This window comes from Pseudorca crassidens, chromosome 12, assembly GCF_039906515.1.
Source record: "Pseudorca crassidens isolate mPseCra1 chromosome 12, mPseCra1.hap1, whole genome shotgun sequence".
Lineage (NCBI taxonomy): Eukaryota > Metazoa > Chordata > Mammalia > Artiodactyla > Delphinidae > Pseudorca > Pseudorca crassidens.
Genome location: NC_090307.1, coordinates 13207205 through 13234415, shown reverse-complemented (window position 1 = coordinate 13234415; position 27211 = coordinate 13207205). Strand labels below are relative to the sequence as shown.

Here is a 27211-nt window from a genome sequence, read left to right as displayed (position 1 = left end):
AGCTGGTGAAGGTGAGGTTGTATTTGCCCTTCGGGAAAAACTAGGCTTTAAACCAATTTCTTTTTCTCCACATACTAATGTGAGATTTTTGTCTCCCATCCCTATTATTCATGAAAGATTTTATTGCCAAGTTTTCAAAGTAGTAAGTTTGTAAGTATATGTGTACACACACACAGATGTTCGATGCTAGGAATTGAAATTATGTATATTTAAAACTCATTTATACTTCAAAAAGCACTAATGTAGCTTATTTAGGGTCATACAGTTAGTATGGTATTTTTGAGATATGCCATTTATTTAATTTATTAGTTTTAGTTGTATGTTTAAGGAATTTGTGTTGATCTCTAGTGTATGTTTCACAGGGAATATGTTAGAGAGGTACCAAAGGGTAATTTATTTTTATGTTTTTACCAAAGTCTCAAGGGATGAATTTTTAGGTTACAGCGTCAGGGTGAATATCCAGAGAGAAACTTTACATACAAAGCATTTATAATGCATAGGAGTTCTAAAACTTTTTCTCTTAACCACATATCCCCCTAATATTTTTCTTTCTATTGCAAATTCTCACCTTAAACAAATGAGCAATTTCCATAGAACATTTAAAATGGTATTTGCAACAACATTCTAATTCTGGAAAGATGGCATGCTGATGTACACACACAGGCCAGCAGTTTCAGAGGGAAAACATTGTTCTTGGAACTACCAGTGTTTGTTTTTCCTTTATTGGCATTGGAACTCTTCAGTTAGTTTTCAAAAATAGAGTCAAGGCAAAATCAGAGTAATTTTTGGTAGTTTTAATGGTTTCTTTCCGGATTTTGTATGTTACTAATAATTACGATCATTATTTACCTCTATTTTATTAATACGTAGTATTTCACTTATATTATAATCGTATTCCATTTAGATGACCCAGATGGTATTAGTACTAAATTGTTATTATTTGCAATGGAGAATTGTTTTAATAAAATATAGTAAGTTTCTTTGTAAAGTCAATGAAGAGGACAACTTTTTGTTGGCTTAAATTCAAGGTATATAATTTTCCTTCCCATGTCTTAATTTTGTTGTTTTTAATATGGTATCAAAGCAGCGTGAACCTATTTGTACTAAATTATATTGGTGTTCAAACGTTTCAAATGTACTTTTACATTTAAAAGAGCTAAATCTATCATTTATTAAAATTTCACGTGTCGTAATATTGTATTGACAGATCTAAAGTTTGTAAGGGATGATAGCTCAGAGTTCTTTTACGGTGATATCCAGTGCAGTGTTTACAAAGAGCAATGTCAAGAGCAAACTCAAAAGCCAAGTTTGATAGTAATAATTCGTATGTATATGTTTCTGGTAGCTTTGTCCACCCCGGTACTTGGAATGTTATCTGATTAGATGTGAAATTTCTTTCAGCTGAAAAGACTAAGAGAGATGGGAGGGATGAGAATTTTTCAAATGGGAGTGAAGGAATGAAGTTGAGTTGGGTGTGCAAGTATGTGGGTGTAAAAGAATGAAAGTTATTGAAGAAATGAGCATTGAGAAACTCATAATTATGCCTGGCATTTATCAAGTACCTTTCTTCTTAGAAAGCTTAATTTTCTACATTTTTAGTCTCCATGAAATGGAAAACAAATGACCTTATTTCCTACTCTGTTCTTTTGGGGATCTTGGCAGTCCAGAGCTACAGAGTCATTCGTTTTAATTACTTATCCTTACCAAAAGTTCGCATTTCCAGGTTTTTATAGAAAGAGAGATTTTAATTTTTGTTTTTATCAGTGATTTTATCAGTGACTCACTTTTAATGGAAACAGTGATGATTCATTAACATAGTGGGATCAGGGGTGGCATGCTAAAATATTTCTTCAGCTTATTTGCCAGACATAGACTGCAGTTCTTAGAACAGTTTCAGCTTCTTTAAAGATGCTCTGTCATATAAAAAATATTGCAAGCAAACAAGAGCCACGCACTGCTGAAGGAAGGGCATAGCCGATGCATTAAAGACAAAACACTGAGCACAGTCGCTGCTCAGGGCTTGGGAAGGAATTTTCACTACTGGGTTTGGTGAGGCTTGCCGAATGTCTAAGGAATTTCAGAGACTGTACGGAATGCCCTTTTTCCAGTTAACTTTTCCCAACACTGAAGTTCCTTTCTTTATGCAGCTTTGCCTTTCAGATGGAGTTTTGATCCTCTTGGGAAGCTTTCCATCTCACACAATTCCCATTTTCTTTCCCTGAGCGTGTGATCAAAGGAAGGCGTTTGCTTGGTGCTTGGGAAGCTGAGATTGTGTAGCCTTTGGTGCTCTCCTTGGTGACGGCTCTCGGCCTCATTTCTGGCAATAATAGCCTATTTTCTTCTGCCCTCATACAGCGCATTTAGAAGAGAGAGCTCAGAAGAAACAAAAGATTTATTTATCAGCCAGACTATATTGAATTCAGTTTGCCCTGTTGCCTTCTTGGGATCCTTTAAGATGTTCTTTAACTTTTTTTTCCCCACTTAAATAAAGAGTGGGGAGAGATCTTCAGAAGCCTTGGCTTGAATCCAGTGAGGCTATTGTATTCTGGCCAATTCTGTTCTTCTGTTTGTTTTAGTTGAGCTCCTCGCTGTACTCTCTCAGTTTTAACTGTAAGAGTTTAATGTTAAACATAGTATTTGCAGAAATTTGCTATTCTGAGTGGTAACCAACTTTTCACTTTGCCTAGCTCTCAGGGGAAAAGGATAAGCATGCAGTGAGCTGGCCAACAGATAATTATTTTGCGGTTGTTGATGGATAAATAGCATAGTAACTTGTGACTTGGGAACATGATTAACATCATTACTGATAACTTCTGAAATAATGTTCTGGTTGCTAGTGTGAGAATGCTGATGGAAACCAGTAATGTTCCTCTTTCTCCCTCTCCCCTCTGCCTCATGTCAGACAGACACAGCTAACAGTACAGCTAACACTGGACTTCCTTCTAACAACACGCACGTGTAACTTTTGAAAATTAAAGACCCATGAGGGTTTCTGTTTGTCCTAAGAGTGCCTGCAATTTTGATGTCACTCACCATGCGCTCTGCAGTAATAGAGCTTTGGATGGAAGAGTCAGATTCCTGTTGTCATTTCCCATGGCTGGGTTAGGATGGTGATGCTAGAGCTGGCAAGGTATTTGACAGAGGCCTCTCGAAAGTAGGGCACACCCATCCCTCCCCGGTGATGTCTTTGGGACTCATAATTAACAAGAAACCTTAGGGAAAGTCTGACTTTCCAAATAGTTGTACTTTCCTCCAATTTAAAGATTTCTGTCAGAAACCTCACTTTCACCCTACATAGAGAGATCATGTGTGTGTGTGTGTGTGTGTGTGTGTGTGTGTGTGTGTGTGTGTGTAGGGGAAGCACAAGAAGGGAAAGGGAGCTGTTACTTGATTTATGTAATACACAAATCCATGTGTTCTAGACTCCCCTGTTCAAAAATTTTCATAGGTAGGGCTTCCCTGGTGGCACAGTGGTTGAGAATCTGCCTGCCGATGCAGGGGACACGGGTTCGAGCCCTGGTCTGGGAAGATCCCACATGCCACGGAGCAACTAGGCCCGTGAGCCACAACTACTGAGCCTGCACGTCTGGAGCCTGTGCTCCGCAACAAGAGAGGCTGCAACAGTGAGAGGCCCATGCACCGCGATGAAGAGTGGCCCCCGCTTGCCGCAACTAGAGAAAGCCCTTGCACAGAAGTGAAGACCCAACACAGACAAAAAATAAATAAATTAAAAAAAAAAAAAAGCTAAAAAAAAAATTCATAGGTAAATAGCAGTGTCTTCATCTGGAATTCAAGGTGCTCTGTGAATACTCTAAGCATCCTTTACGACCCCAGGAGTGCTTTCTGCTTAACAATATAGTTTGCTTAACGTTTTCCAAGAACACCGTGGAGTCTTTGCCCCCCAAATTAGTGTTTCTCAAAATGTGATTTATGAAATGCCTACATCAGAATCACCTGGGGTATTTACTAGAAACAGAGGTACCTGGTGTTCATCCCAGACCTGCTGAATCAGAACCTCTGGTGATGGGGCCCATGAATCTGCATTCTAACAATGCTTACTGAAGTTTGAGAAACAGTCACACCAGCCTATTCTTTATGAATGCTCTCTTTTCAATTCCCCATCTGCCTATTGAACTCTTGTTCATGTCCCTTAGGTAAAAATGAGTTTTCTCTTCTGCAAGCATTTATGGTATTTTTTTTTCCAGTACGTTTCATCTTCTGCTTTTTATTATAGCAGCTTTGCTCCCAAACTGTTTCAAGTTCCTGGAGGGTGAAAACCATGCCTAATTCACATGTGTATGCTTCACACCCTTTATGCCTAATAAGAACTCAGAAAATGTTTAGTGAATGAATGGTTCAGTCCTAGGATCGGACTTTTATTATACCTAGTAAACTTTGGGTATTGGATTTTTTATTTTTTCTATTTAACTATCAGATATGCCTGGTCTGTTTGTGATGTGAGCTTAAGCTTTCCATGTCTGAGCATGTTTTCGTGACATGATTATTCTTTCTGGCTTTAGCTTATGTTCGCCTTCTCCTTTGGTAATCTAATATCCTTGATAGAGACATTACCTGATTTTCATTTTTACATATCCTTGTATGACTCAACTGGGATTTAATCTGAGTATACTGTGGAAATAGCAATCCGTTTTCTGCCTGTTACGGAAATGTTCTTTTTTTTTTTTTTTTTTTTTTGCGGTACGCGGGCCTCTCACCGCTGTGGCCTCTCCCGTTGCGGAGCACAGGCTCCGGACGCGCAGGCTCAGTGGCCATGGCTCACGGGCCCAGCCGCTCCGCGGGATCCTCCCAGACCGGGGCACAAACCCGTGTCCCCTGCACCGGCAGGTGGACCCCCAACCACTGCGCCACCAGGGAAGCCCAGAAATGTTCTTTTTATATTTTGTGATTTGTCCTACTAGTGTGGTGGTTAATATTAAACATCTCTTGAATAGTATCTCAATTAAATTGGCTAACTATGGGCAGATCTGTTGGTAAGAAAATGAAAAAATGTAGTCATAGATAAAGTGAGAAACTATTTCATAAGAGATGTTTAACTGTAACATAACATATTTCTTCTTTGTTTTTTTGATTGTTATGTTGCCAATTTATAAAAGAATCAGAAAATGACAGATTTATGCCACTGAGGACTTACTGTTTTCATGAATTTAGTTAGTGCACAGTTCCTGTAGATCTAGTGACTGTTCTTTCCGCATGCTTACCGTCTTGTGATTTGGAGTGGTTTTCTGTATAATGGAATTACTTGAGTCATGGGAGCCTGCCCTTGCATGCCCCCCCCACCCCTCCCTTGCTGTGGGCAGGAGCTCTGTCTTGTTGCCTCTTGTATCCATAGGGTTAACTGTGTCTAGGATCTGGCACAAAGTAAGTAACCCATAAGTGCCTCTTGTTTGAACTATCTTAAAAGGGAGGATTAAAGTAAACATTTCTCTCTTTAGGGGATGCTTTAATTTGCCCTTCCAGCAACATGTCCATTGTAATTATTGCCAGCACTGAGTGTTCTCTATTTCCTTGATTATTATTTTGGAAAAATTATGTTTATGAATTGTAGCTTTGGTATACTTTTTCTGCTTTTTCACATTTGCAGCAGTCCTTAGGAAAATGCTGCTCAAATTCTTCTGTGGCTGTAAATTTTAAATTTTATCCAGGTAAAATATGCATGTGTTTATTTTTGTTTTCTAGTCCTATGAGAAGGTAATATGCTTGTTTTGGTTATACTGACAGTCATTTATGGTGATTAGGACGAAGATGGGGTGGTTTGTGTTTATTTTGCTCAAGTATTGAGAAGCTGGCTGTGTGCTGCATTAGCATTTGGGTGCACTGAACCTCCCAGAAGACCCTGGCAGGTGCTAGCTGGGAACAAGGCCAGTGGGCCATTTGAGCCTTGGAACAGAATGGCATACATAAGTTCACGTGGATTCATTTCAAAGTGGTAAAGGGACAACAGGAAAAAAGTGCCGCACCAAGAAATGGAGAAGTCACCGATGAGAGTTCAATTTCAGCACAGTACAGTTTGGTGAGAGCTAAAAGGAGATGAGTCTGAAGGGTAGGTGTTCCCAGCAATTCTGAAGCAGGCCCAAAGATTCCAATGTGTCTCATGCCACCACAGCTGCAGACAAGTCCAAGAAGAACATGGAGTAAAAGGTATCCTTTCTTTTCTCCTGCATCCAGGAGAGAGAGCCTCTTAACTGTTTTGCAGATTATTTGCCTTTCTTACATAACAGAGCATGTTCAGGTTGCCCTCTATCATTCCTGGATTGGGGCAAAAATATTAAAACATGGTGTAGGACTAAGTTCATAAGCCAGTAAAGTTCCATACTAAAGGAATTGGGATTTGAGGAGTGCATGGAAGATGGATCAGGAAGTTGCTGACTGATGTCTTTCATTCATTGACTTAACTAATGTTTCTTGAGAGAAAGTGCATTCAGTACAGATTTTCAAAATGTACTTTAATACCCTTCCCAAGATTTGTCCTTCTAAAGAGAAAAGAGAAAAGCTACTCTATCAAACTAATAATTTTATTAAAGCATTTTGCTGACTCAAAACCACAAAGTGGGCTCTTAGGAAGGACAAAAATACAGGCACTTGATTTTATCAATTCTCTTGGAAAAAAAGAAAAGAGAAAGAAAAAGTAAATGCAGCTTGTTTTTACCCAAGCCTTTTTCTTCATCTGTTTTACTGGAAGGGCACTAAGCTTCTCTTTTTGTTCTCTCTTCCCCTATTCTATGAAATTTATTTAAATTGAATGGAAATTGAAATGGATGGTTTATTTAATAAATGATATTGGCATAATTAGCTACCAGAAAAAAAATTGTTAGACCTCCACCTAACATAAAATAAATGTCAGGTGAAATAAAGATCTAAATGTGAAAAATAAAATATATAAATATTAGAAGGAAATATAGGAGAACATTTGTTCCACTTTGGGTTAGGGTAAGAGGACCTTCTCAAGCAAGGTGAAAAACAGACTCCATACAGGAAAAAATGTCCACATTTGAGCAAATAAAAATTAAAATTAGTGTGTGGCTAAAGTCAGCATTAGCAAAGCGGGAAAAATGAAACCATAGGCTAGAGTGTCCTGTGACACACATGCGTCATACGACACCAAGAGGCACGTGGTTTTCAGGGAGCTCCTACAAATTGATAAGTAGAAGGTGAACAAACCAGGAGAAAAATGGGCAAAGAACATGACTGTGTATTTCAAAGAAGATGAACTTCATAACAAGATAAACTTCATTGAGAAATAGCAATTGAAATAACCTGATACAACTTTTTGCCCATCAGATTAGCAATAATGCCAAGGATGCTAACATTAAATGGTAGTGAAGGTAGCGTGGAAAGAAACCCTCTCCTGTGTGGCCAATTGGGAGTATGAATTTCTACAACTTTTTGGTAATTTTGCCATATGGATTAAAAATATATATATAGGGGTGGGAGATGCAAACTATTGGATGTAAGATAGGGTCAAGGATGTATTGTACAACATGGGGAATATAGCCAATCTTCTGTAATAACTGTAAATGGAAAGTAACCTTTAAACGTTATATAAAATATAAGAAAGTTTAAAAAAATTTTAATTGTACAAACTCTTAGACCCACAGTTATACTTTTAGAAATACAGGTTCACAATCTGTTATCCAAAACTCTTGAGGCCATTTGTGTTTCAGATTTCAGAGATTTTCAGGTTATTAAAGATAATACGGTGCATATTACTGTATATTGTATAACACCTCCCTCGAGGTTTGGGACAGCACCCCATAAGCAAACACGTTTATATTTCTAAAGGGAACAGATGAATATTCACATAAGTTTAAATCATTTTTGGCACCACATGAATCAAAGAAAAACTTCTGAATTTTTAGAGCCTGTTGGGTTTCAAAAATGTGGATGGCATTGGGCACCCATAAATACTGCAAAATAGAATCATTGATGCACAAACAAATAGGCTGAATTATTTCTATCAGCAAAGGACCGGAAGCATTCCGTGTCGATCGGCAGAGGGATGGAATAGGTGGTGGCACATTTGTACTCTGTGTATTATGCAGCTGTCAGAAGAGTGCGTTAGATTTTAACATACTGACGCAGAAAGATGATCTGTTTGTATTAGATGAGAAAACAAGTTGTAGAAGAGAAGCGTGTGGTACAGTCCCACTCAAAAATGAGGGAGGGAGGTTATCACCCACTTACGCATGTATGTGTTTTACAAGGAAGAAAAGCTTTGGAAGGATATATACTAGACTCTAGACACTGGTTATCTCGGGAGGATGAGATTTGGAAGGAAGTAGCAGACTGTTAACATTTTGTTTACATGCTTCTAGAGTTTGACTTGTTAAAAAGAGCATGTATTAATTTGGTCACCAAATAAAAGCAATTTTTCTCTGAAAAGCAATACAGTTTGTATTACAGAGCACTGAGAGTTGGCATCTCTCCACTAAGGTGCAGCTCTCCAGACCATGAGGGAACCTGCTTTTCATAATTAATAATTAATGGAAGGCAGAGGGCTAAGCCTGGAGCTAGGCTTACAGCTCCAGTCCTCAAGCAGGGCCTTCATTACTTAGTACCGAAGCCTAATGATTTCCAACATGTATTAGCCTGTCCCCCCACGGGAAAAAAACAAGTTAAACTTAGACTGTTACTATGATACGGAAATCCAGTCACCCAGGGAGTCTTTTTTTAACTGACCCACTTGTGGGGAATAATAACTCCAGAAAGTAATATTGATTTTTCTTTGACTCTGTTGAGTAAGACAAATGTGGTTTCCGCTTCATGAGTGTAGTGTGTGACACTCATTTTAAGCACATTTAGAATATGTTTTAAAATAGAACTACTTCTACCATACTGTCATTTTCTTTTACAGTCAAGTTTTCCTAGTACTGTACCCTTAGTTCCTGGAAGGAAAATTACTAAAGATTTAGATGGATCTAAAGCTAATTAGTATTATGTCTCCAAATAGTTATCATGCTGTTTATTTGGTTTTATTTCCTAAATCTATACAGGCTATGTAGCCCTTACCTTTAACTCAGATGCAGAAAGAACCTTGTACATAAATTTTTGAGTGTGGATAGACTGAATGGATAAATGCTGAGAAAGGAGAAAAGATTAAGGACATCAGTGATCATAATAAAACACGCCCAGGACAGGGCGGTATATGAAACTTGACAGCATTTGTGTGTTTGTTTTTCTCAACTGTGATATCTTATGTGGATGGCATTGGGCACCCATAAATACTGCAGACTAAAATCATTGGGAGCAAGTGCTCCTTAGAAAATAAAGAGAGGCCATTTGCTAAATGTGATACTGTGCCATGTAACTTCATTTAGAGAACTAAGATTACTGTTAAATGTTAACTTGATTTCTTTTCCCTACTCTGAGCTCTATATGAAACAAATGAACATGAGTTAATATCTCTTTCCTTAAAGCATTCTGCTTGCTCTGGAAAGTGAAGTCAGTCTTTTCAGGTTGTTGGGTAGTTTGGGAGCATGGACTGTGCCTGAATTTGTTTGAAGGTAAATGTACATAGTGTTCAAAATATTCATTATCCTCCAGGGCTGATAATGCCACCCTCTATAGAGGGAAATGAGGGTGAAAAAGGAGTGCTTTCCACACACTACTCTGAGGCAGTTCTTTGACCTGTGACTTAGAATTGTTAGTAAGTGATATCTATTTACATTTAACTCTTTAATAAGATGTAATAAAAGAAGGGCGGGAGAGATGAGAAGTAGTACTGATGTTGAAAGGCAGTAGATTCAAGTTGTATGTGATAGTCACACCATTTCTCTGAGCCTAGTTTCTTTGTCTATGACCCTGGGAAATGAAAGGCCCCGTCTGTTCTCACTTTTGATAGCCCTGAGAAATAAGGAAGGTATAGCTACTTTAAGTAGCTTTCTTTAGCCTTGGCACTGTGTGTGTGTGTGTGTGTGTGTGTGTGTGTACGTATAACAGATGTTTTTAAAAAACAAACCACGCAGTTTCTTGTCCTTTTAGTTTCTACAGTATCAAAAAGAATCCTTTCTTGTTATTGATAAACTCATAACTGTAATTATTACAATCGTCATTAAAATAATTTTTATTAGTCGTAAATTTTGTGATGCTCTGATCATCTCTACTTCCTATATTGAACAGCTCTGAGGGGATATCTGCAGCCTGATTGAATATAATGTAACATCATTTCAAGGATTTAATTTTAAGGTTTAAGAACTGTAATATTAGTTTCAAAAATAAAATTATTTAAAATATTTCACCAAATATGCATTTTTTTCCAAAGCCAGCCAAGTTTTATTTTAGAATCTGAGCCTGTGCACATTTGATAACTTATCTGTCTCACCTGTTAGCATGACAGAGCTAAAAGTCTTTAATTTTGTAGGAGACTTAGAGATTTCTGGTCTTTTCTTCTGTAACAGTGTGCTGTCACCTTGCTCTCTCCTCTGCATTCTTTTAAAATGAAGGTAAAGGGAGGAAAGGTCACCCACTCCCCACTTTGATCTCTTATCTTTCTCTTAAACATTGCCTTCAGGTATCTGTTTCACCCATTTGAAGACCAGAGGGAAGTGGATTCTAGGTGGACTTTTATTTTTCTAAGAAGGGGTTTTTGAATTGGCAGATGCCTATAATCTGACTGCTTTCTACATAAATAAAGAAAAAGTGGACCTCTAAGAAGGCTAAGGGTTAGAGTTTCCAAAACAGATGAGTTTTACTGTGTTCTGATCAAGAACTTGAGTTCTCAGAAACAATCCATGCTTTGTTTGCTAAACAAGTCTACTGAACGTCGTGTTCTTTTCTGGGAAGAATTTGGGGGATGGGCTGTGCAGGGCAGGCTACGAAGGAGGTGGAGAGGGAACGAGAGAAACTTAGGACACTTATAAATCAGAATCAGCCCTTAAAATGTATAGGTCTAGGGCAAGAGTATAAATGGAGGCCCCAGCCCACATATCTAAATATTTAATTTAAAATTAAGCTAACAAACTGTTAAATAAAACACATTCTCGCCTCCTACCTTCACAAATATACTTTTATGATGACCTCTAGATTCAAATTTATTGAATTCTGTCTATATAATCCTCAGACCCCTTGGGATTCTGCACTGGATATGGCTGTATGTGGGGGAACTGGCTCAGTGGCCCAAATCTCATCTTTATCCATCTCCGACTCTATTCCTCATCCTGCAGGACACACAGCCCATGTGTCCAAGCTCTGTCCACTCCTGGGGCCTATGGGTGCACATACTCATGGGCGGATGGGCCCAGGGAAGAGGCCCACACAAGCACTGAAAACAGATAAGGTGTCATTTGGGTAAGGAATTCCAGGATCCTGCTTATTGTTAGTATGGAGAGAATGCTTCTCTAATGGAAATATAATGTGAACCACATAAGTATCTTAAATTTTCTGGTAGCCACATTGAGGAAGAGGAAGAAGAAACAGGTGAAATTAATGTTAATAATATAGCTTATTTAATTCAATGTATCAAAATTATCAGTTCTAAAAAATTATTAATAGAATTTACATTCGTTTTTTCTTTTGCGGTACGCGGGCCTCTCACTGCTGTGGCCTCTCCCATTGCGGAGCACAGGCTCCGGGCATGCAGGCTCAGCGGCCATGGCTCACGGGGCCAGCCGCTCTGCGGCACGCGGGATCCTCCCAGACCGGGGCACGAACCCGTGTCCCCTGCATCGGCAGGCGGACTCTCAACCACTGCGCCACCAGGGAAGCCCGAGTTTACATTCTTTTTTGTACTAAGTCTTTGAAATCCAGTGTGTATTTTATAATTAGAGAACATGTCAGTTTTGACTAGCCCCATTTCAGATGCTCGGGTGCATTTCAGATGCACCTGGGTCTCGTGGTATTTGTACCAAACAGTACAGCTCTAGGCCAAGGGAGCCCAAACTCCTTGTTCTATAGGGGCACTTGGCCTGTACTTAACTATTTTTTTTCTCTTCCATTCAAGTTTGTCAGCTGCCTTTTACTCATTCAACTCACTGCTGCTTGCCTTTCTTCTCAGGAATGGTATGGTCCTAATAAATTTGTTTGCATAGATGAATATACCTTTTATCCCCCTGTTATTGACAAATACTTTTCCAAAAGCCAATGCTTCCACTTTCCATCTTGAGTAATTACTGGAATTGTAATCCTTCTGTTCTCCACTTTCTGAAGTCTTTGTGCTATATTGTTTTGGATAATGTCTAGGGTCTTTTTCCTTCCTAGAGGAACTTTTTTTTTAAAAAGTTCAGTTTAATTGCATGCATATTTTAAAACTGTGGCCAGTTCTAACAAATGAGGATACAAATCTAGAAGGTAGGGTCCTGTTTTTGTTTGGACTAGAAGAGCAGTTTTATCTATTTCAGGATACAGTTTCCAGAATTAGAAGAAAAAAAGCATCTAGTTAAATTTGAATTTCAGAAAAAAAAGAATATATATTTTTTAGCATAAGTATGTCTCATGCAACATTTGAGACATACTTCTACTAAAAAATTATTTGTTGTTTATCTGAAATACAAATTTAACTGGATGTCCTGTATTTTATCTGGCAACCCTATTTCAAGACTGTTTTACTGTCTCAAAAATTGGGGACCCTAAGCAGCTTTTATTTCTGTGGATTAAACTGTTGATATTTACTGTGTTAGAAATTTAAACAGAAATATTTTCATATATAGTAATTCATTTAGAAAAATAATAAACCCCATTCTTGTTAACATATGTATTTTTTATGAAAAATAACTACCTTCTATAACAAGAAAAAATAGGGAGAAGAATGTTATTATTTTATATTGTTGCAACTCTTTTAATGCCTGGCTTAAGTAGAAGATAGTTGGATTCTCAAGTCTCCTTCTGTTTCTAATCAGGTGTGCTATCACAAAGACATGTACCATCTGGAAATCTCCACTGGACACTTGGGAGAAAATGAGAGTGGCAAAAGTCAAATGACATCTTAGTATTGTTATGAAAATAGTTTTGACCTTGAGAATATCCTGAAAGGATCTCAAGGACCTCTTCCACAGTCCCCCAACCATGCTTTGAGAACCCCTGGGCTAGGAATAATAGACCCTCTAATTCTAGCTTGTGTGTTAGATAGGTCATAGATAATCAGAATACAGAATAAACACTCTTTGTTTTAAGTAGGACTAATGAGTCAAATCATAAAATACAAAACAAATTTTAAAATGATTATTCACGTTTAGCAGTAATTCTTAAGTTTTGTTTTGTTTTTTACTTTAAAATTACTCTGTCGGCTGCTCTCGCTTTCTGAGATGGCCCACACTCTATCTGTGGAGTGTGTTTCTCGAAATAAATCCACTTCTTACCTACCAACTTTGTCTCTCACTGAATTGTTTCTGCCATGAGACATCAAGAACCTGGGCTTCATTAAGTCCTGAAACCAGATACTGAAACCCCCGCCAGGTGGGAGAAGTTAACTCTGCTGCCGCAACAGGCAGACCACGGACTGGCTGGAACCAGAAGGTTGAGGATGCTGACTCCCACTTACCTCACCACCAACCAATCAGAAGAAGGTCCATGAGCTGATCACACCCTCCTCTTTGAACCATTACCATAAAACTCCTCACTACCCCCTGCAGGTCCGGACACTCAGTTTTGAAAGCATTGGCCCTCTGTGGCTCCCTTTGCCTGGCAAAGCAATAAAACTATTCTTTTCAATTTCACCCCCACCAAAAATAAACAAATAAAATAAAATTACTCTGTCAAAATAGCTATCAGTCTGTCAGATAGGTACATTGTCAGCTTTCTATTTAGAATAAAATTTACATAGCCATTTAGAACAAAGCTTTACATTTTTTATTATAAAATTCAATAAAGAGGTCACATGACAGTTTCTTTAAAATGCTGATTGGATTGAATTGGGTTTATTTTTAAGATGTGTCTGTTCTAGGCATAGTACACATTGCCTAGTATTTAGGCTTGGCCAGTTTATAAAATAATTAGCATAATGCAATAACTAATCTGATTCTCATCTCAAATAGAAAACGTTCTCGAGGTTGGCAATGGGCCAAATGTGAGAGTACACAGAGAAGTGCCCTCAAACTTAGAGGTGACTTTTTTTTTTTTTTTGTGGAACGTGGGCCTCTCACTGCTGTGGCCTCTCCCGCTGCGGGGCACAGGCTCCGGACGCGCAGGCTCAGCGGCCATGGCTCACGGGCCCAGCCGCTCCGCGGCATGTGGGATCTTCCCGGACCGGGGCACGAACCCGTGTCCCCTGCATCGGCAGGCGGACTCTCAACCACTGCGCCACCAGGGAAGCCCTAGAGGTGACTTCTTGAATTGCTTTAATTGCTTGGACAACTGAGAAAATGAAAGAGCCATTAACAAAAATAGAGCAGGAGGAAGTGCAGGTCTGGGATAAAGATGGTATGTTCGGTTTTGGCCTGGAAATGTTGTAGTGTGGGTCAACAGAGAGGAGATGCTGTGTGATAGGGTTAGAGAGAGTTGTCCACAGGGTAGTAAAATGCTTTCCAAGGGAGACAATGTAAAGAGAGAAGAAACAAAGAGCACATCTGTGAGGAGTACCTAACTGTAGGGTAGGAAAGAGGAGATGGGGAAGAAAAGAGAAGAAAAGGAGGAAAGGTTGGAGAGAGCTAGGAAGAGGCTAGGTGAGGAAAGTGTCCTTAGAGTGAGATGAGAAGAGCTCTTCATGGAAGGGCGTGTGGTTAGCAGGATCGAGACTGAGGAATGGTCATTGGTTCTTCAGTTTGGAACTGCAAAACTGGTACCCTTAGAGAGAGTGTAGTTTTGATTAATTGTGAAGTTTTTGTTATTTCAGGTTTGGATTGGAGAGCAGGGAAGCAGAAAAGTTTTTGACTTGTCTGGGGTAACAGAAATCCTGAAGAGCTACATCGGTGTTCTTTTCCTTCCTCTCTGTTGTCATTCACATGGGTGTTAATTAAGCTAGCCAAGGTGAAGCTAAAAAACTCCAGCAAACTCACCGCCTCAAATATTCAACCTTATTTTAGAGTGACGTTTGTTCTTAAATGTAATCTTTATATTTTAGGTAAAACGCTGGCCTTAGGGTCTGAAGATGTGCACTCCAGCTCTGCTGCTTGCTTACCCTCTGAGGGCTCCTTTTTCTGCTCAGCTGAATTAGAGTTGGACTAGATTATCTCTAAGGCTATGCCAAAATCATGTGATGTTATGCATCTATGATATTTGTCTTTTCTTTCCTTTTATTATAATAGGTTCAGCAAGTTGAAGAGTCTTAACCTTTCCAATAATCATTTAGGGGACTTCCCATTAGCAGTCTGCAATATTCCGACCCTGGCCGAGCTGAATGTGTCCTGCAATGCCCTCCGAGCAGTCCCGGCAGCCGCTGGAGATATGCACAAGTATGTACTTCAAACCCTGCTGCAAAGTATCTCTCAGAAACCCCCAGAAAGCTGCATCAGGGTCGCAGCACATGAGATTAGTTAACTTGTTATGTTGGTCGTATGTTGGTCTCTTGGTCCCAAATCAAGAGATCATGCTCTTGTGTAGAGTTCATTTGTTAGCTTCTTTCAGATTCTTGTAAAAAATTAAAATATACTTGTTTAGAACGAAGACCCTACAGGTGAATGTGTCTAAATATGGGAGGAGGGGTTACTTTCTCATTTCCTGAGTTATGTTGAATTCTAAGACCTAGAAGTTAATTTTTTAGAATAACAATGAAAGATGGGAATTTGGGCAGATTCACACTGCAGTCAGCTTGTGTTGTTCTCATTTATCCCTATCCAAGTTGGGAAAATTGGTCATAATTTTCGTTTTCAGTAAAAGATTAAGATGTTTATCTCTGATCATTTCTCTCTGGTGTATTATTGCCTCAGGCCCTGTCCTTAGCATTTTGCAAAGAATAGTATATTTTCTTTTTCTGGTAATATGATCTATACTTATGGAACTCGTATGTTAATAATAAAGATGTAAAATTTATACACTCTCTTTCTAATTCTTATGTTTTCTTTAATAGCTTACAGACATTTTTGTTGGATGGAAACTTTCTCCAGACCCTTCCTGCTGAGTTGGAGAACATGCATCAGCTTAGTTATCTTGGTCTTTCTTTCAATGAATTCACTGACATTCCAGAGGTATTGGAGAAACTGACTGCTGTGGAGAAGCTGTGCATGTCTGGAAACTGTATGGAGACTCTTAGGCTACAGGCTTTAAGGAAAATGCCTCACATTAAACATGTGGATCTAAGGTAACCATTTTAAAGAAATATATCCCATTTGAGTGGTTGGCTTATATTTGGGGGGTAGGTTATAGCCCTTTTGGTGGCATTCTTCTGTCGAGGCAAGCAGGCTGGTTAGTTGCAGTAAGGGCCCGCTTTGCTATTTTTGCCCAGAGGGAAGTATAATGATTGGTAGTAGGGTCTGCTCATGCCTGAAACTTGTTAAAAAATTTTTTTCTCACTGATGAGTGACCACCTATCTTGAAGGTCTTAGTTGATTTTGCAAGTTTGAGCCCAGTTTTAATTAGCGTGAATCAGTAGGCCCATCGAGTCAGAGAGAGCTGTTTATGGTCAATGAAAACTGTATCAAGAGCCAAGTGGATATTTTTCTCTCTTATTCCTACTTTTCTGTGGCTTGAGGCTAGTTGACACCATTGAGCATCTCTCAAATTTTTTTTTCCCTTCCTTGGCTTCCTTAATATAATATATTCATTAAATTAAATTTATTACTGATTTAATTTACTTACTTTAATTTCCTCTCTCTCTCTCTATCCAGATGGGTCTGCCCTTAGTTTACAGTTCTTTACAAAAATGTAAAACTCATACTCTCTTGGTAGGCCCAAGTTTGGCCAGAACCTCCACTCTCACCCCTTGCAAGAACAAGGGAACCTGCATTTTGAATCTGATCACACTAAACTCCAGCTGAAAACACTAACACAATCCTTGCTACATCACAGATGCCCAGTCATCATCCCTTCGTGTGTAAACTTCAGTTTTACTTTCTAATGCACAAAGAACCAATACACAAGGAGGAAGCCATTCTAAATTTCTCTTTTTTTAAGGAAAAACAAGAACCTGTCATTGGGCTTGAGTTCCTGCAAAGCAACATATTAGGTTTAGGCCTTAATATTAACTTGCCCAATTTGATACTTTTTCAGCCAAACTAACTTTCCCATTAACCAGGGAGTGACGACCACATTAAATCTTGGGCGAGACATTTAATGTCTCTGTGCAGCTGTGTCCTCATCTCTAGATTACAGTTAATAACAGAATCTAACTCATAGAGTTTTGGAAGGAATGGAGTAAATGCCTCACTCTCCCAGCACATGTTACATATTGTTGTTATTACCTGCTGAGATCTCGTACTCATGAACCCTGCTCAGCTGTCAGTCTTGGCATCTTTTCACCTCTTTGTTTGATGGTTCTTTCCTTGTTTTACTACCCACTTTCCTCTCTGGTGATAACCCCAGACCCTCACTCAGGCCTGTTCATCAGTATAAAGCAGCATCACCTTTTGCTCCCCTTTCATCTCCATTCTTATGGTTTGGCCGCGGGGAACCCATTCTTTCCAGTCCCACAAAGAGTTGATTTGCTTTACCTTTCCTCAGACTAAAGGAATCAAGCCTGCGCACCTGGGGAAGTGTTAGCAATTTGCAGACCTAGAATTCTTAGTTCAGGGAGTTCAAATGGTAATAATTTATCTGACTTTGAGAACTTTTTGGAGTGAGACAGGATAGGGAACTGAACACTTTGTCTTGTTAACTTTCTAAATTGTTAACGTTATTTGCCTCTGAGTCACTTGGGTTTAGAAAACCTTCATATTCAAGAATTTGAGCCCTTTTTAAATTCAGCCACCCAGAGGTATAACAATGGTCCTTTTGACCTCAGGTAGCAAGCATGAGGGGATTTATAAGTTACCTGGTATGGGTAAGAAAGCATCATTTTTCTTGATCTGAATTAGCTTACAAACGAGATCAATCTAATATGTTTGGAAGTAACTTCTTATTAAGAGCTTCGTAAATTCTTCAGATTTCTAGTTCTAATTGGGTCTTTTTTAGATGAGATTAGTTACAGGATATTTAAATACCAGAATAGACTTTTGTACATGTAAATGTTGAATGATCATGAGTAGGTAACTGCTTCCCTTCAGACCACTGAGCTGAGGGGGCAGAAATCTGGTCAGATTTGCTTATAATTCTGCCTTAATATTTTAAACTGAAGCTAGTAGAATGATTTAAGGGGAGTTTCACTTAGTTTCTGTAAGCAGAGGGCTAATTTTATTGATTGAATTTTTATTCCTTCAGATGGAAATATTACATCAGATTAAAAGTAGTCATTTTTCTTTTAATCTTATTCTTTTTCTCATATTCACATTTTTGAGTCTGATATTGTTTCTTCTATGGCATCATTAATAATTTCTCCTCTTCTCTGTCCAAAATGTGGATATTACGTCTTTCTCCTCGATCACCTCTCTTTCTTTCTGTTTTGTGCCTTGGTGGTTGGTTCCCTGTACTCACTTCATCATTTACCTTTCATCTCCATGGTAAATATTCCTCAATTTTTCTCTAACTCTTATTTCTCTTCTTGGGATTAATTCCACTTCAGCTGCCAGCAGGATAATTTCACCTTGCTTTCTCCTATTGACACACTCACCCAAATTACATGCGAAACAGAGTTTAATTTCTTTCTATTCAACTAGTTCTTTCCCCTGGATTCCTAATTTTGCTGATAGCCACACTGCTCCATTGGTTATCCAGACACAAAATTGTTGACTCTTATTTTCTAGTCTGCCACCAGCTCCCGTCAGTCCTCGCGCGCTAGTTTGACTCCTTGCCCCTTCCTTTGCCTTCTCGCTGCTGCTGTTGTCTCCTAGCTGAGCTGCCTGCTGCCATTGTGCAGCCTCTCAAGCAAGCACAGCCTTGCTCAGAGCCTTCAGTTCTCTAGTTCAAGATATTCAAGGGCTCGCATCTGGTTTCAACCCACTAGCCTGTGAATCCCTTGAGGATGAGGCGCTAGCTCAGAGCTGCTCAAAGTGTGGTCCTCCAGCCTGTGCTAGCAAACTGACTATTTGCTCCTTTTCTACAATGAGATATGTGTAGAAATTGGGACTTAATATCTTAGAAACACACAGTGACTTGACATTGCCACAATATCCAAGTAGACTCATATAAGCAGACTCACCTCATTGTACAGGGAGTAGACTAGTTTAGGTGTTGGTGAACTTGCAGTGGTGAGCTGCTTGTGCGGTGAGCTGTGTCCTGGTATGTGCATATGACTACACATCTGTGATGGATTAGAAGTTTAGAAAATAGGTCCTCGGGCTTCCCTGGTGGCGCAGTGGTTGAGAATCTGCCTGCCAATGCAGGGGACACGGGTTCGAGCCCTGGTCTGGGAGGATCCCACATGCCGCGGAGTGACTGGGCCCGTGAGCCACAACTACTGAGCCTGCGCGTCTGGAGCCTGTGCTCTGCAACAAGAGAGGCCGCGATAGTGAGAGGCCCGCGCACCGCGATGAAGACTGGCCCCCACTTGCCGCAACTAGAGAAAGCCCTCGCACAGAAACGAAGACCCAACACAGCCATAAATAAATAAATAAATAAAATTTAAAAAAAAAAGAAAATAGGTTCTTCACCCAAGATAACTTGAGAAGCACTGATCTTATTTATGTATCCTTGAGTTCCCAGTGTTAGCGCTTAGTAGGCACAGTACTTGATAAATATTAATTGACTAACCCACCTTTGTAGCCATATTCTCACTCCTCTCACATAGCCTGCACTCCTGAGGGACCCCTACACCCACGCATGAAACTCACCTTGTGCTCTTCTCTTAAGTCCGAAGGCCATTCAGCAACTCCTCATGGACGCCTTTCTTCTCCCATTTGCATCTGTTGAATTCCTCCTGCCCTTGGGATTCAGATGAGATGGCTCCTCTTGCATAGCATCTTTTTTGACCATTCTCTGTATTTTACGTCATGTATGACATTTATCACATACTTGTATCTTTATACTTCATATTTTAAAGCATATCTGGTTCCTCACTAAATTACTAAATCTGTTGACAAGCACCTTACTTTATTCATCTCTTATTGACACAAAGCCATAGGTTATCGTCATCATCATCATCACCGTGGCTTTTCCTTGTTCGCAAAGCACCAGCACATACGTTCATTTGATTTTCTCAGCTGCCTTGTAGGACAAGGAAGGTGTCATCCCCATTTTACGGGTTAGAATTAGACATAACGGAGACTTTGGTGACTTGCTCAAGGTCACATATGCAAAGTGTTGAGCAGCAAACTGGAGCTAGAACATTTTCATACTGCCGATCAACACATAGTAAATGCTCAGTTAGTACTGATGAAATAAATAAAATGCCTGTGTTAACTGAGGAGATTATTGGAAGAAAATTTTTACCACATTTTGCCTCTTTGAAAGGTCACCCTAAGTAGTTGTATTATTGTGTGAGCCTGAAAACTTTTGATATTTGCATCCTAATAAGACTTGGCAATTTAAAGTGAATAGTGGGACTAACCTCCCTGTTTATAGATTTTCTTTTGTCTCCTCATTAAACCAGCCGTTTAATTACGTTAATGTTAATACAATGGGGGGGGCAGCGAGGAGATGGTAGTGAAGGTAATTTAAAGTGTAGATTAGGGAGAACCTGGGACATTTTTTCAATTCCTGCAGTCTCTTATATCCAAAATTAGATTTGGGTTTTTTTTTCTTTTTATTCTGTGTACATATTCTAGTAATCTAGTGAGCATTTGGAGATAGGCAAATTGCTGGGTTGAGGCCAGTTTTTTAATCTTATAACCTGGAATAGATAAGAAAAGGAGCAAAAAAAAAAAAAAAAAAAAGAATCATCTTGGGGACATTTGAAGAGGCAATATGCTCTTCTTGCAGGTTGACAAGTCCTAGCTCTTTGCTGTCTTGTCACTCATCCTTGTGTTTCAGTGGCTTTATGCTATTGCTATTAAAATTTTAGTTACCCTCATTTTATTTTATTTTCTCAAAGGGCAGAAAATCACTGCAGAGAAGACTTGCCTTGTTTCTAAGCTCCTGCCTTTGTATTAATGCTCTTCTAACCAAGTGCGTGATATCAGCGCTCTGTTGGCTTTGTAATGAGAAGCAGGAGGTTCTCTTGTTTGCTGGTTTGTAAAGGAGTTAGGCGTAGCCTGGCAAGCTAGGAATTGAGATTTTCATCTGTTTTTCTCCACTCTGAAGCTAGATGTGTTTTTGTTACATTGATTGCTAGTCCCCATTACTACTTACGTATCTTCTTGCCAGCTCGTTCATGGCAACTTTAGTCTATTAGCTAACTACTTCTTATGACTGAGGCTCTGCCAGTTTTTCCCTGTGCCCTGAACTTGTTGATCCCCATTATTGTCCTTTGTTTTATGACTTCTCAGTGAATCCTACATGTCAACTTTCAGTATTTTCTGCACTTTGCTCTTTCAAGTAGTATTTTAAAATTGGAGATAGTTTTGGTAATTAATCTTTGGTCCAGAACCAACTGAAAATTCAGATATATTTGCACACCTGTCTGTGGTGTATATTTGGCTCCCATTCATTATTTTTTTCCCAAGTTCACCGATTAATTCTGTCCTTTATGGCGCCGCTCATCTACCTGCTCACTCATCCTCTCTCTTTCCTTAAATATCCATGTAGTTGTAATGTGCTTAATGGGTTATTCTGGGTTTTGTTACTCGTGTTCTTTCAACCAGATTCTTTGGAAGTAAACATTCAAATGATTTTTTTCTCCGTTTAAATTAACTAACGTAAAATCAATATGCATATTTCTCTTCCAGCCTTAATGATCTAAATTGTGTTTCAGATTATATTGTCAAGGTTAAGACCTCATGGAATTGTAGCTAGAAATAGCCAGAGAATCTGGCTAGTTATTAAAGAAGCTAGAGATTAAAGAAATCATGGAGGACTGTGACAGAGTGAGACTTGAGTCCTTCTTGTTAGTCACCATATGAGGGTGTGGCTGTTTATTTATAACATTGCAGTTAATTATAGTGTCTATTTATGTCCTTTTCCTCTCAAGACTGAACCTAATTAGGAAGCTAATAGCAGATGAAGTGGACTTTCTCCCTCACGTCACTCAGCTTGATCTGCGCGACAATAAGCTTCGTGATCTAGATGCTATGGTTTTCAACAACATTGAAGTTTTACACTGTGAAAGGAATCAACTGGTGACATTAAACATCTGTGGCTATTTCCTGAAAGCACTGTATACCTCTTCTAATGGTATGTAACAAAGACCACATCAGACTTCTCTTTTGTTTTTTTTTTTAATTTATTTATTTAATTTATTTATTTTTGGCTGCGTTGGGTCTTCGTTGCTGCATGCAGGCTCTCTCTAGTTGCGGCGAGCAGGGGCTGCTCTTTGTTGCGGTGTGCGGGCTTCTCATTGCAGTGGCTTCTCTTGTTGCAGAGCACGGGCTGTAGGCACGTGGGCTCAGTAGTTGTGGCTCGCGGGCTCTAGAGCGCAGGCTCAGTAGTTGTGGCTCACGGGCCTAGTTGCTACACGGCATGTGGGGTCTTCCCGGACCAGGGCTCGAACCCGTGTCCCCTGCATTGGCAGACGGATTCTTAACTACTGCGCCACCAGGGAAGTCCCCAGAGTTTCTCTTTTGGTTCCAAGAATTTACTCAGTGCCATCTTCTCTGCCTCACTTTGATTTTTCTTTCCTCATTTAGGAAAATAAGTTTTTCCAATTTTGCTAATATAAAAATCATAAAAGAAGAATCCTGGTTTGGTATTTAAAGGAATCAGAAAGGAAGATTTTAAAGTTCCTAATTTGTTTTTCTCCTATTGTGATATTTAGATAGGTTACTCCCACTTGTGATTTGGCTCTTCTCCTTGAAGGGCAGACAGGGGGGAAGGTGCGGGGTGATTGGGCTCCCTTGTTAAGATAGCAAATCTGGAGAATGAAAGTGAAAGGGAGGTCTGTTACAGACTCCATTCAGGGTCTCAGATTTCCTGCTCCACCAACAAAGGAGCTCACCTTAAGAGACACCCAAATTACATACCCACAGGGACACCACAAAGCAAGAGTCTTACTCATTTAATAAGGTCTCCTCCTTAGAATTTGGAAATCATGGCAGTTCTGAAACAGAAAAGGTCGTATGGGCATATGTTTGCTGAAGTGAAGATTTCCATTCCCTCCCATCAGACAACTGAATGGAAACAAGTATTTACTACTACGTGCTGAACAAATATTTGTCAAGCTGAATGTTTAAAAAAAAAAAAATGCTATTCATACAGTTAATCTTCCAGATAAAATTTAGCATGCATAACGAGAGGAGTGCCACAGTAAGTGGATAGAAAGAGGGAGGAAAGTAGAATGAGTGATTTATTTCAGTCTCTGAATAAGATCTTGTGATTAAATTAGAAGTTCTTTGTACTTTCCTGTAGTGTCAAAGTTAAACAAATGGGTGTATTGTATTTCCTAACCTAAATAAACCATGGAGAATAAAGCACAGAATGATATTCTACATATAAAAAGAGTCTCTGTGTCACTTGAATGGTAATGTTTTTGTTTTCTGCTTCCTAGAACTTGTCCAACTTGACGTTTACCCAGTTCCGAATTATCTGTCCTACATGGATGTTTCAAGGTAAGAAAGCAAGTCCTAGAGCACTCTGGGGTCTGCTTGAAAATTATTCAGATGATTCTGTCTCAACTTCGGCATAAGAACTTTTTATGTTTTATGAAGATATTCACTAGTGTTGAATACTTATCCTCTGAAAAATGCATGCAACTGTCTGTCAGTTAAAATATGTACTTCATTTGTATACTATAGTTTACACCGGAAAAATCAAGATGTTGATGTGGACACCGGTTTGAATGCCAGGTTTATGCTTGAAAGATTAGTCAGTTGAGGGTTGTATGGCTGGAAGGTCCAGTACTTCTTTAATTATATGAACCATATCTTCATGTCTTTCTCTGAAATGTTAATTTCATTAAAAATATATGTTGTGCTATATAGCTCTTTGATTTTTTGCCTCCGTTTTGTATATACATCTCCTTACTAAGAACTCTTAAAAAGTGCTGGCTGAGACTGCCAAAGTAAGACTTCCATACAGCCTGCTCACTTTTCTCAGCTCATTTGTGAGCACCTTTTATACAAATTCACTACTACAGTGTGTCATGTGTACTCTGGTTCCCACAAATATTGTAGTAGACTTTTTCCTGAAGGCCCAAAGCATGTATTTGCACAAATTAGACTTTCATAATCTCAACACACTAAATTGAAACTCACTTTTAACTTAATTCCAGAGGTAACAACCAAGACTTTTCTGAATGACCACAGTACGTGGGAGCATGTGGCCCTGTCAACGTGACAACTGTTAACTCATGTCAGTGTGTAAAATCTGATACAACTGATATGTGATTTGTCAGGTGCAGAATTTGCCTTTAGTCATGAAAGTGCACAAACCTAGATATTTTAATAATATTCTCAATCATAATTATGTCAGAATTTAGCGGATGTGAGAATGATTACAGTTGGTTTTATTAGAAATTTATAATTATAAAATCCTTTATGAGTAGTGCTTCATACATTTCCTACTAAATTCATGTCAGACAGTTTTGTTTAATGAATTTTAAGTCAGACACTACCTAAGTTCTTTTTTTTTTTCTGTCAGCCTTGAATATTATTATCTTCAGCATTTAAATAAGAGTACAGGAGTGGGGTTTGCATACATGGGTGCATATAAATATCTTGAACAGATTTATTCCAGAGAATTGGCCATAGAGTGAATCTATTTTTCTTTTATTTATAGTATATAATTGGCAAATGGTTCCCATTGAAACCCCTAAGTGAGACTGAATTGGAGACTCTTATGTCATGCTGGTCCCTGAATTCTGCACTTAAATGCTATTCATCTTGTTTTTAACTCGCATGTCCAGCATCTTTACTGTAACGTGCTCTGCCTCATCCACCTCCCAAACTGTAGGACATTCTCATAGAAAAACCTCTGCTTCCCCTCACATAGCTCTAGGTATTTCACCCTCTCTTGTGTATTTATGTTCTCTAAAGGAACTGAGCTGTTACTCATTATAGTGTTTACTAGGTTCTTAGAGTTCCTCAAGTTCAAAGTTCTAGGTTATTTTATCACTTAAGAGGAATTGTATTGCTATATGGTGAGGTTGCTTATACTGAAGGGTACTTTCACTCACCTATCTTACTGAGATGTTTTAGGGATTAACTACTGTACCATAAAGTAATTAAGTGTGTCAATCTGTAGAGCTTCAAAGCCAGAACCGTGTGTACCTATATAAACACTAAACAGAAAATAATGCCTTCTTTTCTATATTTTAGTTGAAAAGTTGATATAATAGCAAAAACTTTTACTCTAATATAATCCTTGTTCCAAGCATCATACTTTTCACAGACTTGTTCATCTGTTTTTAAAGGATTGTAGTCATAACATACATACCATGTTAGATTTTTGTGCCTAGTCATTTCACATATTTTAAAAAGAAGGTAAAAAGCTATGACTGTGACTAAGGATCCATCTGTGACTAAGGAGACATTCAAATACAGTAGATTTATCTAAGACGTGGTCAATTCATTTAACAATTTAAGTTACCATTGGTTTAGTTTGTTTCTGGTAATTATAATTACTATCTAATGCCTAAGTAAATGTTTTCAAGTAATTAATTCTGAACTTAAGGGTCAGTGTATCTTTTCATTGCTGCCATTTCTTTCCATTTGTCTATGGCACTGCTCTCATGGTACCTTCTGGAGTTAGGAAAAATTTTCATGTTAAGGGTAAAAATGCAAATTGGAAAATAAAACTGTTTTATACCATTTGACTATTTACCTTAACTGGAAGTGTGTGTATATGTGTTTGTTTGTTTGTTTTCCAGTATGAGACATCTTCTCCCTAAGCTTACATGGGTTTATAGACATTTTGGGATAGTAATTCTGGGAACCAGACTTTTTTTTAGACTTTAGAGATGATGCAGATGATGTGACCATGTTCTTTGCTACTCTTTCTTTATTTCTTATTCCTTATCACAGCTCATCTTGCTTCAGATTAAAGTGAATACACATATCCTTTTGATTTATACTCACTGTAATTGGGTATTTCACTTGAAGTTTTATTGTGCTATATAATTATTTTGACGTTTGAACCATATTTTAAGCCAAATTCCAATCAAAAAGAATTGTATATTCTTATATTTAGGAACCGTTTAGAAAACGTGCCTGAGTGGGTGTGTGAAAGCCGAAAGCTAGAAGTTTTGGATATTGGCCATAATCAAATATGTGAACTTCCTGCACGGTGAGTATTACAGATTAAGTTAGAGAATCTCCAGTTAGATGAGCAATGGAAAAAATTGCTGATTCAGTGTTTAATTTGTTATTATGAACCCCTGAAAGAGTTTGCTCCAAAAACTTATTTAGGGACTTCCCTGGCAGTCCAGTGGTTAAGAGTCTGCACTCCCAGTGCAGGGGGCATGAGCTCAATCCTGGTTGGGGAACTAAGATCCCACATGCCACACCGCGTGGCCAAAAAACTAATAATAAAACCTTATTTAGTATTTAGTATTTTTACCTCTCTTGGTACCTTCGAGGCACAATTTTCTATCAAGCAGTGATGGGTAGACCAAGGCTTTGACTCCGAGCCAGACTTCGCAAAGCCACGTGACAGTTGATGCTTGGTGGAAGTTTTCAAATAAGCCAAAAGAAATGTTGAGAGACTCAGCAAACAGTATGATTTGTTCACCTCTGTAATCTTAATTCTTTCAGAATCTTTGCCTTCTGTCCATTGTCTTACATGTCTACCTTACCCACAAATAATTTTTGGTTTTATTTGAATGTAACCCTAAAAAAAAAAAAGATTATTAGATCATTAAATCAGAAAAAGCAGACTAGATTCTGTTTTTCTTGTGTGAAATTTGGAGTAGAAGGTCGAAGAACTTCTCGTTCCTTCTCTCTTTTAACGTGTTATTATTTTTATTTCATAATATTCACTTTAATGGCAAGATTGTAAAGCAACCACATGATGATATCTGGTATCCATAGATTGAGGCAAATATCTTCAAGTTGGCTAATTGTGGCATAAAATATTATTGGGCTGTTAGTGACTAGCCATGCAATTAATAACCAGAAGAGTAGTCTATCCCACTGCTGTCCTGAAGAACTTTCTGTGATGATTGAAATGGTCTGTATCTGTGCTCTTCACTACAGTGTCCACTAGCCACATGTCCACTAGCCACATGTGACTGTTGAAATGTGGACAGTGTGACCAAGGAACTGAATAT

The 27211-nt window shown here is 38.7% G+C and overlaps 1 protein-coding gene across 1 annotated transcript in view; it reads left to right on the top strand.

Annotated features, from left to right (window-relative positions):
- The window catches only part of PHLPP1 (PH domain and leucine rich repeat protein phosphatase 1), a 212594-nt gene that overhangs the window by 139895 nt on the left and 45488 nt on the right, over positions 1-27211 (top strand). Inside the window, exons 5-9 of the mRNA XM_067698892.1 lie at positions 15195-15341; positions 15956-16186; positions 21983-22185; positions 23495-23555; positions 26134-26229. Of these exons, the coding sequence (XP_067554993.1) occupies positions 15195-15341; positions 15956-16186; positions 21983-22185; positions 23495-23555; positions 26134-26229 (738 nt within the window). The remainder of the gene's footprint in view (positions 1-15194; positions 15342-15955; positions 16187-21982; positions 22186-23494; positions 23556-26133; positions 26230-27211) is intronic.